Below are 16,199 nucleotides of genomic sequence, written 5' to 3' on the forward strand. Positions count from 1 at the left end.
GGCACCAGGAAAGTTCTGGAAGTCCTGGAGCCCTTGGGCCAGAGTTGAAGGACTTCTGTACACAGCACGGCAACCAGCAGGAAGAGCACATTTGTGTGGGATCCCCTTTGCCCACCCCCACGTCCCATCTGCGCCCTTGACGCCGTGCAGGTAGAGACCTTGCATCGCAGCCGAGGGAGGGAACAGAGCGAGCCTGCTGCTTCTCCAGGGGGAGTTGTTCCCTCATCCCTGAGGCTGCTGGAGGTAAACATGACCCTGAGAAATTGTCCGGGGACTCTGCATCCCTAGCGTCCCCGCAAGAGCACACAGGATGCTCGGGGCCAGGATGGTCTGCCTCTCCCAACGAGCCACCCCCGTGAGGACAAGAAGGCAGTGTTGCTGTTCGCCAGAGTCAGTGACAGTTCCCTTTAGGAATTTACAGACAGTCCGGGGAACGGTTGGGGGCTGACGTCTCCCCTGGAAGTTTGCCGATGCTTGTCCCGCTGCGTGTTAACCAGCGTGAACATCGGTTCTTCTGCAGGGGGTTTTATATGAAGGTTCTTGATTCTTTGGTTTTGTATTTATTTGGGGTTTTACCTGGAGCGCCAGGGGTTTGTTTGCATTTCTAGATTATTTACTTTCTAAGACTCCTTGAAAATGTTCAGCCACATGTCGGAGACCATCCAGATGGGCGGTTTCCCCTCTCAGCTTATTTTTCCGGCTACGTCCCCTGTTTCAGCCTGTTGGCTGGAGCAGCTCGACCGCTGGTGACAGACACTGGGTGCGACGCTTCCAGAGGCGTGTTCATCTCAGCCAGTGGTCACCGACCAGTTTGTTGTCCACGAAATCTGTTCCGATTTTACCGTGGCTGCAGACCTGTCAGTCTCCTGGGAGTCTGGGGACTTTTGTCATCCTCAAAAGATTAAAAATCACATGAGAAACTCTGGGGAGCTTAATTTGGGGGACATCTTTAGACACCTGATGGCCGTGTCCGGCGGCTGCCCCTGAGAGGGGCTCCCAGTGACCACGACCTCACGTGCTTCGAGGTCAGTCACTGCCACGAAGCCTGTTCCACTGTCAGCTCTTCCCTTACTCAGAGGGGCACGGGCACCTGCCCTAGAGAATCCAGCCCTGCCCTCCGGCCCAGGCCAGCGGCGTGACCCTTGCCACAGACGGCCTGGACTGGTCAGAGGGAGGACGGACCCTGCCATCCCCCAGCCCCTTCCCACCGAGGTCTGGCCACGGGGCAGAGGTGTGGTGGGAGTCCCTGATGGTCCACGTTCAGGGGCAGGGCCTCCAGAAAGCCTCCACCCTGGCCCCCTCCGACCTGCTCTCATGTCTTCCCTCTCCTCAGAGACAGGCAGGTGCCTTTCCCGGGCCAAAGCCTCAACCCGGGCCCAGCTGTCCTGCAGCAGGGTGGGCGGCGTGGAGAGGTGCTCCCTGTTCTGCCCCGCCCACTCACTCTTCGTGCCAGGTAAACTGAGGCCGTCCCCGGAGGGGACGAGGGAGTGGGGGGCTCCTTCCCTGAGGTGCAGCCCCTGCTCCCTTCCGTTCTCCAGGAAAGAGCCCAACCTAGCAATGAACCCACCCCACCCCCACCCCGCCCCGCCCCCGGCCTTGATCACCGAGTGATCCCAGCCCGCTGGCTGGTTCTCCGCGGGGCCACGGCACCCCTCCCAACAAGTGTGGCGGGCTCGTTCCCGCCCAGCCACTTACCCAGAGCGATCTCTCTGAGACCTCTAGGATCAGGGGCCCCTGGCGGGGAGGTGGGGGGCACCCAAGTCCATCTGGCCACCGGCCTCTCCGCAGACTCGGAAAACAGCTACAGCCTGAGCTGCGGCGTCCCGGGTCTCCAGGGCAAGACGCCACAGAAGCGAAACAGCACCAGCTCCGGCGCTGGCCCCAGCTGCTCAGGTACCCCCGGCCTGTCCGTGCTGCCTGTGCCCGGGTGAGCCCTGGGCTTGGCGTCCAGCACCATACTGGGGCGAGAGGGAGGGGCGCTGCCTGGGGAAGAGCTTCCTGGCCGGGGGCCTGCCCCGCACGGTCCAGGGTCCTGGGGGGCTGAGAGCAGTGCTGGGACCTACAAGCAACTGGTCTGCGGGCTGAGTCCCAGCCCAGGGGCAGCAAGCCACGGAGGGAAGGGCCCTTGCAGCTCGGAGGCTCTGGGCCGCGGCTCCAGTGACCCCGAGGTGCTAGGAGCCTGTGGGTCTCAGGCTCCGTTTCAGTGAAGTGACTCACGGGTGCTGTGAGCACGAGGTCCCGACAGTACTGGAGGCACAGCCCCCTCCCACGCCCCTTGGGACCCACCAGCCAGGTCCCGGGCGGCCCAGCAGACGCAGGAGGTTGTCTCCAGCAGCTTTTCCCATTCGGGATGTTGAATTAAATGATATGGGGGCATCTGTGTGCATTTCACACACGCAGGATGTGAGTCTAAGTATCTGCGATTGTAGGATTCTTCAGGACCAGCAGCTGTGGTTGGCTCTTTAAAGGAATCAGCAGTTCGGGGCACCTGTGTTATTCCAAACCCCGCTTCCCTTTGTTGCTTCCCTCTCTTTTCTGTTCTAACCCCGTTTCCCAACAGCATGAGCCACGTGCCCCGGCCGTGCTGATGGGGGAGGAGGCGGGAGGCCTCCCTCTCCTCCTCCACAGGAGACCTCTGGCTGGGTGGCCCCTGGCTTGAGTTTGACCCCGCCGTCCACACGCCCACCTTCTTCAGGCCTTGCGGGGAGAGAAATGAGGCAGTGGAGGCTCCCCAGCCCCAGCTCCCCGTGGATCTGTCCCACTGGCGGCCCCCTGTGTAGCCCACAGCCCCACCACCTCCCTGCCTGCAGGAGAGGCCGCCACCAGGGGGGTCTGGGCTTTCCCCAGGTGCACCTGCCTCCATCAGGCAGAAGGCCCGTTTCAAGATCCGAGATGCCAGGTGCCGCCTCTGGGCCCACAGCCAGGAGCCACCAAAGGAGGCCCCGAGGCAGCCGCTGCTGGGTGAGTGGGCGGCCATGGCCCTGATCCACACGGGGGTGGCGGGGGTCCCCGTGCCTGGGAGCTGGGAGCCCAGCGGCCAGTGGGGCTGGGCTTCAAGTGTGGGGGCCTCTCCTTGTCCTCCCCATCACGGTCCCTGAGCCCCAGGAGCCATGCCTGAAGCACCATAGGCAGTGGTGGTGTCCCTCGGGAAGAAGGCCGGCATTTGAGTGGAAAATTCAGGTCCCGCAGCATCCCCGGGGCCCGTTGCCCCTGCCCCACCTGGAGTGGGTTAGATGAGCTCCCCCAGGGCAAGTGCAGCCTGATTGTGTCCAGAAGGCCTCGTGGGAGTCAGGCAGTGGCTCATCCTTGAATGAGGGAGGCCAAGAAGGACGTTCCAGGCTTCTGACCCCAGGGGGGTCAGGGGTTAGTGTAGGGAAAGCCCGACGAGAAGAGCGCAGGCGAAAAGCATCCCAGCTCTGTTTCCACCAAGATTCCCGAACGCCTTAGGACTCCTTCCCAGACCTAACAGAGCCCAGCGCTCAAGCAGCCCCGACCCGGGCCGGGCCCCCACGGAACTGAGCGGCACGGCTCCACGAAGCGAGTACGCCAGGTGCCTCCACCTGCAGCGGTTTGACAGACTCAGAATGGCTGGTGCGGGGCCTGGCTCAGCCACCAGCCCCGCGTGAGACCTGGAGCCAGCCTGGCCCTCTCCGGCCTCAGTTTCCCCATCCGCACCGCAGGCCGTTAGGCGAAGCGGGAGCCTCGCCGGTGGCGACCTGTGCGCGGGGCTCGGGAGGACCCTGCTTCCTGCCCTGTGCCACCTTTGCCACAGCGGTCCCTTCTTTGTCCAGAAAACTGCCACGTGACCTTTGTGAACTTCAAGTGTGACTCCTCCAAGAAGAGGCGCCGTGGCCGGAAGTCCCCATCCAAGGAGGTGACCCACATCACGGCGGAGTTCGAGGTGGAGGCAAAGACGGACGAGGCCTCAGGTGGGTGAGGCTCCCGAAGGCCGGAGGGGGGACAGAGGATGCGGGGGGCTGGCGGGGTCCGGGCTCCCACCCGAGCCACGGCTCCTGGACGTAGAGGCCCAGCCAGGCAGATGGGGAGACTGGTGCGGATCGGCGCCGGGTCCTCAAAACGGCTGCCCGTAGCCCGGGGTGGGAGAGGAGGCCCAGGGCAGTGAGAGGAACGGGGCTCAGGGGCCCACGTGATGGCCACACGGCCTCTCCCAACCGTCCCCCATGCGCTCGCTGGGGCCCGGAAGGGCTTAACGCCTGTGGCCTTTCCGGAAAAACTGAGCCACTGGCCTGTCTTTCCCATGTTCCCGAAGGGGGCTTACATTGCCGGCTTGAGTTTCATGTCCGTGCTTTCTGAGCTCTGTCAACAGACGTGTGCTGCGTGTGCCCAGCGCTGGGCACGGTGGAAAGAGGGGACCAGACCAAGGTCCTCACGCTGGCGGCACCCCCAGCCACGGGGAGGCCGACGCGCACACAAACTACCCGGTGCCAAGGGAGACCCCCGGGGTGGGGGGCACAGAGCTGAGGCGTCTCCCCGAGAGAGGAGCCCGGGAGGTCCTCCCAGAAGAGGTGCCGTGTGAATCAGGGCTTGAAATCAAAGATCCAGTGGAAAAGGTGGCAGGCAATGGCCTTCGGGCAGAGGGAATGGAACGGGCAAAGGCACAGAGGTCAGAGAGAACGGAGTGTGTTCAGGAGGGCAGGGCGGAAGGTGGAGTCCACAGTGGGTGTCAGAGGACTGGGGGCCAGGGCTGGCGCGGCAGGTGGGGGCCCCACCACGAGGGGCCTTGGGTTCAAGGCCAGAGAGCTGGCTGTCATCCTGGGAACAGTGGCGGCCTCAAGGCTGTTTGAGTGGCAGGAAGGGGCGCCCGTCCGTGAGCCGTGCCCTAGGGAGGTGACGCGTCGCAGTGGCGGAGGCCTGCTGGACGGCCTGGGGAAGGTCCTACCTGTCGGATCCTCCTCGGTCTCCTCATCTGTCAGGCGGACGCAACAAGGGGTCCTGCGGCCGCTGCGAGCCTGTGCCCTCGGCAGAGGCCTGGCAGAGGGGCAGCTCGGGAAGAGGCAGTCCCGAGGGGCTGTGAGTGACCGTCCCTCCCGCCCCTGCAGACACCTGCGAGGCCGACTGCATGCGGAAGCGCGCGGAGCAGAGCTTACAGGCCGCCATCAAGACTCTGCGGAGGTCCATCGGCCGACAGCTGTTCTCCATCCAGGTCGCAGGCACAGAGTACGCGATGGCCCAGTGGCCGGCCAAGGCCCCGGAGGGCCCGGGGGCGTGCAGCACGGGCCAGGTGCTACAGGACGGGAAATGCGGTGCGTCCCTGCCCGTGGCCACTGGGATGCCGACTGGGCAAACTTCCTCTGCCCTTCCTTCCACGGGTGGCCTGGGTAAACAGATGCCTCGGGAGGGGACAGTCAGACGCAGAAGCCTGCCAGAGAGAAGCACTGTTGTGCTCGTCATCATGGCTGTCGTTTGAGGAACGTTCCCCTGGTGCCGCCCCCTGGGCAAGGCTCTTGCCGGGCAGACATTTGTACATCTGACCCTCGCCATAATCCTGAGGACGGGTGGGACAGGGAGAGCACAGGCTGGCACAGTGAAGGGGCGGGGGGGCGTGAGGACAAGTCCGTGTGGCTAGAGAAGGCTTCCCAGCGGAGGCCGCGTAGGAGCTGAGGGCAAAGGAGCAGCAGAGCAAGGATGCACAGGAGGCCGAGGCCGCCCAGAGTGCGGCACCCGCTGCAGGGAGCACCAGCTGCAGGGAGCACCAGCTTCAGGGGGCACCAGCTGTGGGGAGCAGGCGAGGCCAGGCCCCCAGCGGGAGCTCGGCCAGGGCAGCCAGCCGGGGCCCAGGCCCAGGCCGCAGGTGACCTGACCAAGCAGGGGAGCAGCCTTACCCGCTCTCTCATCAGGAGAAGGCTTCCCGGTGGGAGGCCCAGAGAGGGGAGGCCCAGTGGGAGCCGGCAGAGCCTTGAACGGGGATCGGGGCTGGCAGCAGGCCAGGAAGGAATGAGGCGCATTGCGAGTGCACTCGGGGGGGGGGGGGGGGGGGGGGGGAGGCTTCGAGGGCACCATGGGGAACTGGGGGCGGAGGGGCTGGTGGAGGGTGTTCTGTCTGTCCTCCCGTGCTCAGACGCATCCGAGTCGTCCTCGCGAAGACGTCGAATGGGCGGTCGGAGCCAGGAATCTGGAGCGCGAAGCATAGGCTGGGCCACAGAGATGAATTGGGGAGCCGATGGAGGAGAGGCGGGGCTTAGGAGCGTGGGGGGAAGGGAGGAGCGGACAGGGAGGGAGGACCACGGCCTTCGTGATGTCACTCTTTTATTTTTAATAGTTCATTCTGAAATCATTCACACGTTCAGAAATATCGCCAGGCAGAACAAGGGACTTCCGTGTCCTCCTCATCCCGATTCCCCCGTGTGCTGTGTCGCGCCCTCTGGGGCGTGTGCGTGTGTGACCCTTACACCACCAATCGGGCCACACACCCGTTACATTTCACCCGCTCTTCCCACAACGCCCCTGTCCTCCACGCTTAGCGTCCTGTCTCCCCGGATTCCTTCATTCTGGACCAGTTCCTTGCTCTTTCCCTGCGCCTCCTGCCCCCGCTGTCCCCAAGTGCTACCGGGCTGCGCCCCACGTTTCCGCGACCAGCCCCATTCACGCTGGACGCTTGCTCTTCAGCGCCCCCATCAGGAGGCACAGGATACTGACCCCGCCCACGGCTGGCGCCTCCACCTTAATTCACCCTTTTCCTTCTGTATGTAACTGACGAGGGTTTTTCTGGGGATGTATGTAGTCTGAGTTTACACCAACATCCTGCTCCCCATCAGACATCTCGCCAGCCACCAGCCGTCGCACCCGGTGGCAACTCCTGCCAGATCAGCCTCCTCTACAGTGGTTACCGGGCGGTATTCTCTATTCCTGCCGGCCCTTGTCTGTGTATAAGTTAGCGTTCTCCCGTAAGAAAGAGCTTTGCTTCCCCCCTCATTTATGTATCTGTCTGCGTGTCCGCGTGGCTGTGTATTTATGTCAGTGCGGACTTAGAGATTCTTCTTTTACCCAAGGGGTTGTAATCCATTCCTAACGTTATTTAGCTCAGTGCTCGGGTCATCCCCATCGTAGCCAGTAGGTGCCCCGTCAGACTGGCTCCCACGTCCTTGGGACGTGCCCCATGCCTCTGTCACTCACTGAGGATTCTCTGGCACAAAACCTGGACTTTCCCTGCCCCTTTGGAATCGGTCAGGGCCCCTGGACCCCTAAAGGAGGAGGAGGATATGGAAAAGCCAAAGGTGGGGTACTCATCGCTTCTGGAGCGTCATTGCTTCTAGGCCCTCCCACTGGACGGAACTAGAAAGCATAGGTTTCTGTATGTGTGCAAATACACACGTACATTAGCATATGTATACATTTACATAGATACAGATGTATACACCAGAGTGCACGTGCGTGCACATGTGTGTGTGTGTGCACGTGCGTGTGTGTGTTTTATAAAACCATGAGTTCACACCCGTTCCATTGAACCTCCAGTTCAGTTTCTCAAGGTTCTTTCTAACCTTCTCTCTTTCTAAATCTCTTCTCCAGAGAAACATTCACTCCCTTTCTCCTTATTTGCTCAGTCAGTTTGCTTACTCACCGGTTTGCTTGTTTGCTCAATGCAGCCAACCACACTGGCTCTCCCTTCAGCCCCCCATCCCTGGACGACCCTCAGCCACCGGACCTTCCTGCCCCTGCCTCCATCACCCGCCCCACGCCCTCTGCACCACCCCATATCTCCTCAGATGGCAACCCCCCCCCCCGCCACATGAGGAAGGAAAGGGGAAGGGAGGAGAGCTGGGTTTGGATGAGGGATGCCCAGGAAGCAGTTGGTACGCAGGCCAAGGGCAGGACAAGGAGGAAGGGTCTGCCCAGGACCCTGAGCGGAGCAGCCACGACGGGGCACGAGACCAGGGTCAGGACTCCAGGGCCTTCACAGATGGTTGCTGCCTTGCTCCTTCTCTCCTGAGATGGGTCTGGGCTCCTCCGGGCCCTTTGAGCCCCAGGGACAAGGGATGCACCCTATCTGGTAGGACAGAGACCGAGAGACCACCCGGCCATCACTCCCACCTCTGCCACCAGCGATCTCTCCACTCTGCCTTTGCAGTGGCCTGCGGGCCTGGCACCCACTTCAGCGGAGAGCCGGGCCAGTGTGTGCCCTGCGCCCCGGGGACCTACCAGGACGGGGACGGCCAACTCAGCTGCACGCCATGCCCCAGCAGCGACGGGCTCGGCCTAGCTGGTGCCCGCAACGTGTCCGAATGTGGAGGCGAGTGCGGGCCCCCCCAGGAGGGAGGGGTTGGGGTGCTGGGAGTACCTCCTGTCTCCACTGAGGTCCCCAAAGCAAAGGCCTGGTACCTTGTGACAGTCTGTAAAGCTCTTTGCCATTCGCAGAGCCCGGTACGACTTCCACGTCGCTGCACTCCCAAAGGACGCACAGACCCGTAGCGTCTGTGTGCCGGCGAGCACGGGCTGTACTTAGCGCACTTGAAAATTGCAGCGTGCGGTTCAGAAAGGATTTGACAGTTTACAAATACTCGGTCACTTACAGGTCACGTTACCGTTGCAGAGGCACATAGCGCTTCACGGTTGACAAAACACATTACGTTGTACGGAGAACTGCCTCATCGTCGAAATGCTTTACGGGGCGCCCCATGTACTCGGCAAGAACTGTACTCTATAAAGAACTTTACAGTTTGCCCTGTAGATGGCTTGGAAAGCCCTTTTTTGATTTACCAAGCACAGTTTGGTTTACAAAGAGCTTTTCCACTTACACCTCACATGACCACATCTGTGAAATGGGCTCATACCCCCCACCCATCAGCCTCCCTTCCCAGGCCGTCGTGGGGACCACCCAAGAGAACAGGTGGGGAAAGGTGTGCCCACGAGGGTGGATGAGTGAGATCCTTAGGACAGCGGAGACCACAGCCAGCCTTCTCTGGGGTACAGGAGAGATCAGAGCCCAGCCCTGAGTCTCTGCAGGCTGGCCGGCTGTGCCCTCTAGGAGTATGGCCTCTGCTCTTGGCAGGAAGGTGACTGTTTGAGAGCAGAGAGTAGCCACTGGTAGGAACAGGGATTTCAGGGTCTGGGCCTGAGAGGACCCCCACCCACCCCTCCCTCAGTGCTGGAGCGCCCTCTACATCCGACTTCCCTCTGGATGTGCTGTCCCCTCCCGTTGTCCCAGCGGCGCCCTCGGGGACCTCACAAGCCCCCTCCCTCTGCTCGGCCCAGCCCTGCAGACAGACAAGGTGTGCCAGCCTGGAGCCCCCGTTCCTCTCGCGAGGGCACAGTGTGGTCCTTCCCCTGGGGGAAGCCCCTCTGATGTAAGTGACCTCCTCCAACCTCGCACATCCCAGCTCAGCAGCAAGGCCACCTGCTCTTTAACCCGCAGCCCTTCTTGCCAGTGGGAAGGGTCAAGCCAGGCCCGGCCAAGGTCCCAGAGCACCTGAGCCACTGGCAACGTCCAAACTGGGGCCAGGTCCCTCCCACCACCCCCTTAGTGCCCTTCCCCAGGGCAGGGGAGGGCTGAGAGCAGGGACAGGACCCAGGCGCCCCCTCCGGCCAGCCTGAGCCGTGACCTCTGACTTCCAGGTCAGTGCTCCCCAGGCTTCTTCTCCCCGGATGGCTTCAGGCCCTGCCAAGCCTGCCCAGTGGGCACGTACCAGCCAGAGCCTGGGCGCACGGGCTGCTTCCCCTGCGGAGGAGGGATACTTACCAAGCACGAGGGCACAGCCTCCTTCCAAGACTGCGAGGCCAGAGGTGAGGCGGGCTGGGTGGCCGGGGGACGTTTGCCCTCAACCCCTCTCATTTCCTGGGTGGCAGACCTCCAAGGGCAGCGGAGGAGCCGAGAGCTATCAGGCAGAGGACGTTGGTGACCGTCACCGTGCCACACGCTAGGACAGGGACACGGGGCCCAACACAAGCCTGCCCGAGGGTCTCAGATGGGAGGGGCAGGAGGCGCAGTGGCTGTAGACGGAGCCTTGAGCCTGGCTAGAAGGAAGGTTGCGGGAGGTGAAGAAATGCGGGGGCAGCAGGGACAGTGGGGCGAGGTCGGGCATCTCAGCTCACCTGGGCCGTGGGGACCCTGCGGTCCAGCCACACCTTCCCCTCCACGTCACCACGTGTCCCTGATGAGCCCGCCTCCCCGTCCACATGCTCCGGCCCGCCAAGGCCTCTGGGACAACTCTGCCCGCTCACTGACCCCCGTGTTCTTGGGAACAGACAGACTGCTCTGAAGCCTCCTTTCTGGAAGGAAAAGTCGTAACTCTCTAGCCCCACCCCCCTCCAGTTCCTGCCAGGATTTCTCTTCCTTACTGGGAACCTTGTAGCAAAAGCGTGTGGACTCTATTTCTCTCGCACGCCCTCTCCTGAACCCCACTAGTCAGTCTGTTGCCCCGCTGCCCCCCGGTCACCGCTCCCCTCAAGGCCAGAGCCAAGTCCACTCCCAGCCCACACCTCCCACGTGCCGGTGGCCCCAGCACGTCTCAGCCTCACCCACCCCCCCTCCCGGTCGTGCTCGGGGTCCCCGGCCTGGGCACTCACTCCGGAGTCTGGACAGAAGGAGCATCTGCACGGTGACCCCACTTTCTGTCCCCAGCCCAGCCTCTGTCCCAAACTCGATGCTACACCCTCCTGCCAGGGGACGGCCCCGGACATGTCCAGCAAGCACCTGTCACCCCACGTGGCCAGAGCCCCTCATTTTGCCCCACGGCAACCCCCGCTCTAGTTCACAGCAGCTCCGCCCGGCCAGGTGCTCCAGGGAGACCCGGGGAGCCCCCGAGTGCTCTGCCTCTGCCCTCGCGCCCAGTCTGTGCGCAGCCCCTGCCAGCTCCTCTGACCGATGACTTCTCGCCACCCCACTGCCACCCCTGAGCCAGGCCCCTGCCGCCTGTCCTGCCTCCCCTCCCCCCAGAGCGGCCGCCGGGAACATGCCGGGGCCCCGGGTGCCCTCACTTAGAGCAAAGCCTAGCATGGCCCCTGGGCCCGGGAGCTCGTCCCCGTGGCCTCTGACCTCCCCTCTGGCCACACCCGGCAGCCGTGCAGCCCACCCCGGGCCCGCGCTTTGCCGCTTCCTCCCCGCAGAGAGCCTCCCGGCCAGCTGCGCACGACTCGAGTCTCCACTCAAAATCCCTGCACCTCTGGAGCCACCCCACGCCCGACCTCACAGCGTCTCGTGTCCCATTTACTGCCCCCGAACACACGCACGGCTGTGGGCAGGGTCGGGACCGGGCGCACGTGGCGGGGGGTGCCTGGGTGGTGGAGGAGGGCCTCGAACTCTGTGCCGAGACAGGCCTCGAGGGCAGGAGGCCCCGGCGAGAACGCGCCCTGCCCTTGCCCACCGGCGTCCCTGCCCCACAGTGCACTGCTCCCCCGGCCACCACTACAACACCACCACCCACCGGTGCATCCGCTGCCCCGTGGGCACCTACCAGCCTGAGTTCGGCCAGAACCACTGCATCACCTGCCCGGGCAACACCAGCACCGACTTCGACGGCTCCACCAACGTCACGCACTGCAAAAGTAGGTGCCGCTCTTGCCACGGCCGGGGCGCTGGGAAGGCTGGGGGGCGTTGCCGGGGGCAGGGTGGGTGCTCACCTCGCGTGGTGCCCGCGGGACGGCAGAGGACTCTTCCCTGCTCCGGCACGTATACCTGCTCCGCGTGACACCCGCCCCCCAGGGCAGCCTGCACCCCTGTGCCCGGCCGGGCCCTGCCCCGGGCTCCGGGCCTGTGGAGGGAAAAGCCAGGCCCCGTGCGGGGCAGCCGCGGAGGCCCAGGCTGTGCCGCCCTGAAGGCACGCACGGCCGGACTGGTAAGTGGACACAGAGTGGATGACATAGGACCCGGGAAGGACGCGCTCAGTGCGTGTGGCTGCGGCGACCAGCACGCGGCCTTCTCGTGTCCAAGAGGAGCTCGGTTTAGCCAAAGGACATCAGTGCCGCGGGCAGCACGGGACAATTTGGGAAGCAGATACGCCGCTCCCTCACTTAGCGAGTCATTTGGGCCCGACAGGACGCTACCTTTAGTTCAGATACCTTGTAATTCATTTCTCGGAGTCCTTGCGGACGGCTTTTCCAGTGTCGTACCCTTCTCCTAAGCGACTTCTAGCCAGTTAGCCCTTTGACACTGGGCTGCTGGCATGTTGAACAGCCTGAAGGCCCGCGAAGGGGACTTAATCCTAGAGGTGGAACCCTCTGTTCCCCGGGGCATCCCCACGGCTCGTGGCCTTCAGGGGCAGAAGAGCAGGGACAGTGGGCGAGCTCCACAGAAGCAGGGTTTTATTTTTTTCTTTTTTATTTATTTTGAGAGAGAGAGAGAGAGAGAGAGAGAGAGAGCACCAGCAGGATAGGAGCAGAAAGAGGGAACCCCAAGAAGACTCCGCACTGTCAGCACAGAGCCCGATGTGGGCTCAAACCCCTGAACTGTGAGATCGCGACCTGAGCTGAAATCAAGAGTCGGACGCTCAATCGACTGAGCCACCCAGGCACCCCGAGACAGGGTTTCAAATGTCCTCATGAGTTAAAGTGGAGAAACCGAATAGGAGGGGAAGCTTCTGGAAGATAAGTGTAAAAATGAAATGCTTCCCAGCAATTTTGAGTTTTATAAATGAAAACGTGTAAGAAAATGCTGTATATTTAATATTTCCACTCAGGGGCGCCTGGGTGGCTCAGTCGGTTAAGCGTCCAGCTTTGGCTCAGGTCGTGATCTCACGGTTCGTGGGTTCGAGCCCCGCGTCGGGCTCAGTGCCGACGGCTCGGAGCCTGAAGCCTCCATCAAATTCTGTGTCTCCTCTTCTGTCTGCCCCTTCCCTGGCTGGCGGGGAGGCCGGGTGGAGGCTGGGCCTCTGGGGCACCCGTGCAGCCGGCCTGAGCGGGCCCTCGCGCCCCGGTGCCCACAGACCAGCACTGTGGCGGTGAGCTCGGGGACTACACGGGCTACATCGAGTCCCCCAACTACCCCGGCGACTACCCGGCCAACACGGAGTGCGTCTGGCACATCTCCCCGCCCCCCAAGCGCAGGATCCTGATCGTGGTCCCCGAGATCTTCCTGCCCGTCGAGGACGAGTGCGGGGACGTCCTGGTCATGAGGAAGAGCGGTAGGTGCAGGTGGTGGCAGGGCAGCGAGGGGCCGCCCAGGGTCACCCGTGGGGCGGGCTTTCGGCGCCCCTCTGTCTGCCTCAAGCCCTGCCCCGAGGGTGGCAAGCGTGGGGCGCACCCTGAGCGCGGGAGCCGGGCCCGGCCGGGTCCGGTCCCCACGCTGACCACCAGCCAGTCTCCTCCCAGGTGTCCCGCCTGTCCCGCCACCCCATCTAGGGTGAGGCCCCGGGAGCGACCCCTGCTCCGCCCGCCTCCCGCTCCCTCGGGGACTCGCAAGCGAAGGGCCAGCCTGTGCACACGCAGGACACCCCAGGGTCAGACAGCCTGAACCTTCCCCTCTGTGAGTCACCGCGTCCCGGCCCGTCACCCCTGTCAGAGGCTCGTAGAGGGACTTCAGGCCACGAGCAGCAGGCCGGCTCTAGCAGTGGGCGTGGTGGGTGAGGACGAGAAAGGCGGGGAAGCACCGGCGTCCCCCCAGGAACGAGGTGAAGTCCCTTACAGCGGGTGCCTAGGCCAGGGCGCCTGACTGCTGTTGGAGGGCCGTGGGGACCACGGGGAGCAAGCTCCAGTCAGAACGTCAGGGAAGGAGGAGGTGGACGCAGGCAGGCACAAAACGCACCTGCCCGCTTGGGGCTGGAATGTCTCTGAGGCACAGGGAGACTGAGGGGTTTCTGTCCACTCTGTTCCCCTTGTCCTGCTTGTCACCACGTGTGTGCATCACCCACTCAGTGTAGCCGAGAGGCCAGAAAGGGCATGGTGCCTGCCCGGGATCCCACAGCCGGTCCGAGCCCAGCCCGCGACCGTCCCCCCCCCACCACCCGCTCTGTCACCAGCCTCCCTAGTCCCCGGCATCCTGCCCGCAGGGTTGGACTCTAGGGGGTCAGCCTCTCCCGCCTGCAGGGCACCTCAGGTAGGCTCCCCAGGGAGCAGTGAGGAGGTGGGGGACCCTTTGGCCAGCCCCACGCACCCCAGGGTCAGCAGGTTCACTCCTGTTCATCTGTTCACAGGGAGAGGGGACTTCCCAAATGTGATCCTCCACCCCGGCCCTGGTTCGTGCTGGGTACAGGCGTGAGCCCTGTCCTGGGGGAGCGTCCCTCCCTCCAGAGGGAGACAGTGACAACCCAGCAGAGAGGGGCCGTGACAAAGGGTTCACCAGAGCAGAGCAGGAACACGGCAGGCAGTCAGGAAGGCTTCCTGGACGGGGAGACACAAACCTGTCTCCACAGGATGAGTGGGAACTGGGGTTGAGGGTGAGGCCAGGCACTTGAGGCAGAGGGAACAAGGGTGGAGATCAGAGCTGGGCTGTTCGGGGGACTGGATGTGGGGGCTGGGTGGCTGACCGGTGTGGGGGGACACGCGGCCCAAAGCAGGAGGACAGGGGCCAGGTGCAGAGCTGTGGATCAGCGAGCCACTCAGGTCCTCGGCTCTGCCCCCAGCCTCACCCACGTCTATCACCACCTACGAGACCTGCCAGACCTACGAGAGGCCCATCGCCTTCACCTCCCGCTCCCGGAAGCTCTGGATCCAGTTCAAGTCCAACGAAGGCAACAGCGGCAAAGGGTTCCAAGTGCCCTATGTCACCTACGACGGTACGTGTGGCTGCAGCATGCGCCCAGCCCGGGCCGGCCCCGCAGACACAGAGATGACAGGCACACAGGGGTAGGGGTGGTGCAGATGAGGGAGCCTTTAGTGGCGTCTGTGGGCTTCAGCGTGAGGTGCTGCCCAGGCAGGGTTCTGAGGGTTGAGTAGGAGTTTCCCGCTCGCCAAAGCTCGAGGAAAACAGTTTGGGTGGAGGGTACAGAGGTTCGGAGGCAGGACTGCTCTGGCCAAGGGCTGAAGCCTGAAAGTGGGTCAGGGCAGAGGCCAGAGGTGAGGGGGGAGGGCAGGCAGGGTCTGGAGCCTTCACCGCCCTTCCTTCCCCGCCGGCGGGCTTCGCAGAGGACTACCAGCAATTAATAGAAGACATCGTTCGCGACGGACGGCTCTACGCCTCGGAGAATCACCAGGAAATTTTAAAAGTGAGTGAGCTCCTTTATGGGAAAGGATCCGTGTGATCCCAGGATAGTGGCCTGTGATGACCCAGGGCCACCCCCGCCCCCAGAGACGTGAGCGGGGGGGGGAGGGTGGTGACAGGAGAGGAGGAGGGCGGGGCGGGGGGGGGGCCTGGGGGCGGGGCCTGGCTCCAGTGCATGTGTCCCTGCAGACCGGGAGGTCCGAGGCCGGCTCCCTGGTGGGTGTCTGGCCCAGGACCTGGTGACTAGTCTTTGGGCAGCTTCCTGAGCCTCTGCTGGCCTCACTTTCCCCGCCTGTGAAATGAGCTGAAAGTCGGTAGAATCCACCCTCGCCCTCGGGACCACCTGTCTCCTCATCTTGCTCATGGCTTGGGAAGCAGAGCCTCCTTGTCGTCGAGGGGGGCTGTGGCCGTCACGCAGTGGGCAGTGACCAGGCTGGACCCAGGGATTTGCTCGGGCTCTGGGGGTCCGGCCCCAGCCCAGCCTGTAGGCAGACGGCTCTCCCGGCCTGGGAGCTGAGGTGGACGGGACAAGAGCAGGACCAGGCCAGTCCCCCCGCCCCCGCTGACCCCTGTTCTAGCTGTCACTTACCCGCCCGGTGGCCCCAGGCAACCCCTCTAAGAAACGGGTGGCTCGCAGAGTTCAGGTCTTCCAGCCCCGGGCCTGGCACACCCCTGCACATAGTAGGCGGTTTGTAGGCAGAGGGATTTGCCCCTGATGCTGCCGCAACCGGGGTGAGGCCTGGACGTTTCGGAGCCTGTTTAGTTCCTTCTGTTTAGTAGGAACCAGAAGGTCACGCTGGCCTTTCCATCGGTCCATCCTGACTCTCCTCCTCGCCCGTCCCCTGCCACCCCGGGCCCTCTGCCCTCAGCTCCAACCCTGCAGCCGAGAGCATCTCTCCAGAGCTAGAAGCGTTTCCATTACGTAGGACCAAACCTGGACCAGCGAGGCCACCACCTGCCTCCGAGCGGTTCTCAGGCCTCCACGCTCCCTCCACTCCCTCGCCAGGGCCTCTCGAGAACGTTCTTCCCCAGCCGCTCTCCTCAGTGAACGTCCCACTGTCCTGCCCTCAGCTTAGGTGCCCCTCCTCTGCGCAGGTCACAGACTCCTAGA

The 16,199-nt window shown here is 63.4% G+C and overlaps 1 protein-coding gene across 3 annotated transcripts in view; it reads left to right on the plus strand.

The window, feature by feature from the left end:
* Positions 1-16,199, plus strand: part of SCUBE1 (signal peptide, CUB domain and EGF like domain containing 1) — a 136,198-nt gene that overhangs the window by 113,575 nt on the left and 6,424 nt on the right. For all 3 annotated transcript variants that reach the window (XM_086712082.1, XM_086712083.1, XM_086712084.1), the window contains 11 exons: positions 1,334-1,453; positions 1,789-1,893; positions 2,848-2,961; positions 3,792-3,929; positions 5,061-5,264; positions 8,087-8,248; positions 9,571-9,738; positions 11,338-11,499; positions 12,876-13,073; positions 14,511-14,663; positions 15,013-15,092. In XM_086712082.1, coding sequence (XP_086568208.1) covers positions 1,334-1,453; positions 1,789-1,893; positions 2,848-2,961; positions 3,792-3,929; positions 5,061-5,264; positions 8,087-8,248; positions 9,571-9,738; positions 11,338-11,499; positions 12,876-13,073; positions 14,511-14,663; positions 15,013-15,092 — 1,604 coding nt within the window. The remainder of the gene's footprint in view (positions 1-1,333; positions 1,454-1,788; positions 1,894-2,847; positions 2,962-3,791; positions 3,930-5,060; positions 5,265-8,086; positions 8,249-9,570; positions 9,739-11,337; positions 11,500-12,875; positions 13,074-14,510; positions 14,664-15,012; positions 15,093-16,199) is intronic.

Source organism: Puma concolor, chromosome B4 (genome assembly GCF_028749965.1).
Source record: "Puma concolor isolate L17-30 chromosome B4, mPumCon1.1.hap2, whole genome shotgun sequence".
Taxonomy (NCBI): Eukaryota; Metazoa; Chordata; class Mammalia; order Carnivora; family Felidae; genus Puma; species Puma concolor.